The 1,352-nt window shown below is 47.0% G+C and overlaps 1 protein-coding gene across 1 annotated transcript; it reads right to left on the bottom strand.

The window, feature by feature from the left end:
- Window positions 1–443: 443 nt before the first annotated feature.
- Window positions 444–1,267, bottom strand: Tsp_13188 (hypothetical protein; the record flags this gene model as incomplete). Its single annotated transcript, XM_003366822.1, has 2 exons — window positions 444–862; window positions 1,078–1,267. Coding segments are annotated over 2 exons (609 nt in total), but the record flags the coding sequence as incomplete, so codon positions are not given.
- Between the last annotated feature and the right edge of the window lie 85 nt (window positions 1,268–1,352).

The following is a 1,352-nucleotide window of genomic DNA, read 5'->3' as shown; positions in this document are numbered from 1 at the left end:
AAAAAACGCCACCCACCGGTCATGTAGGGAAAGCACCTTTTTTCTGTCTTGTGCACTGCTGTACACGGGTATGTGCAACCGGATATGGATTTCTGACATAATTTGGAAATCTGCGGAACTTTCAGCCAGACTCGGTCACCTGCTATGAACATCGTGCCTGTGGCGTGTTTGTCGTACCAATCTTTTTGGCGATCTGTTCTACGCCAGCTCGCTGACGCACGTCACTTTTAGTGGTCCAGTTCCATTTTCAGAGTCCTTTCGAACATCCTGGCTGGTCGCTTGTTGTGGCTTCCATATGTAGAATTAGCAACTTCGTTAAATTTCTGGTAGTCGATGCAGAACCGCGAGATACCATCCTTCATTTTCGCGAGTACCACAGGATAGGACCAACGTAAATTAGCTGCTTCGATCAGGCCTCATTCCATCATACTTTGCATTTCTCTTCATTCTGTCTCTTCTTCTTGAATCGACAGTCTACTCAGCGCCTTTTTGATGGGTTTCACACTTTCGACAAATTTCCTCAACCTGTTATGTCTGATGCTACTGCGACCTAGATCACCGTCTGACATTGAGGTGGTCTCAACATACTGTCGCAACAGACCGGCTATCTTTTCACGGGTGTCGTCTTTGCAGTTCGTTGCTGTTAACTCTCGCATTGTTATTACTGTCGTTGTCACATTGGCGGTTATGTGTACGGTACCTCCGCATCTCATCTCGCCATGAGGTCCGTGCCGTCTAGCTATTTCCACCCATACAACCATCTTGGTAGGTTTCACCATATTCAGCGACTTTTCTTCCACATGAAGAAGTTCACAACAAGAATTCCCAGAAAAGAGAGATATTCTGCGACCACGAATGGTAGCTGGTGTTTTCAACTACCGAATACCACCAGGACAGAAACTGCTTCGCGCGCGTTGAGGTCCCTCCCTTCCTGCATATCGTCACAAGTAATCAATAAGTTAGTCCTACGTCGTCCTGATCACTGATGTCCAACTTATCCCAAAACATCTTTGGATATGGTTCAAATAGCAGCCTCTGAATCGAGCAAAAATTAAATGGAGAATCCCCGTATCCCACCTTGCGTAATCGGCGTATCGTCGATGACTACCTCGGTCGCTAATGCTAATGGATCATCCGCCTTACGTGAGCTTCCATCCAGAAGTCTCAACGACAGAAGACGTTCGCGTGTGGGCTGGTTTCCCACCGGTCGCATACAGTATTCTTCTACTTTCTCTAATCTGGCTTCAAGCGTGGCTGGATGCTTTTGCTGAAATACATCTTCAGACAGGGAGGGCTTAGTCGAACTTTCTTCACAACCGTCCCCTGGTCAAAGTCGGTGGACAGTTTTTCTT

Source organism: Trichinella spiralis, assembly GCF_000181795.1.
Source record: "Trichinella spiralis strain ISS 195 chromosome Unknown Scfld5341, whole genome shotgun sequence".
Taxonomy (NCBI): domain Eukaryota; kingdom Metazoa; phylum Nematoda; class Enoplea; order Trichinellida; family Trichinellidae; genus Trichinella; species Trichinella spiralis.
The sequence above is the reverse complement of the archived record's forward strand: the minus strand, read 5'-3'. Positions and strand labels throughout refer to the sequence as shown.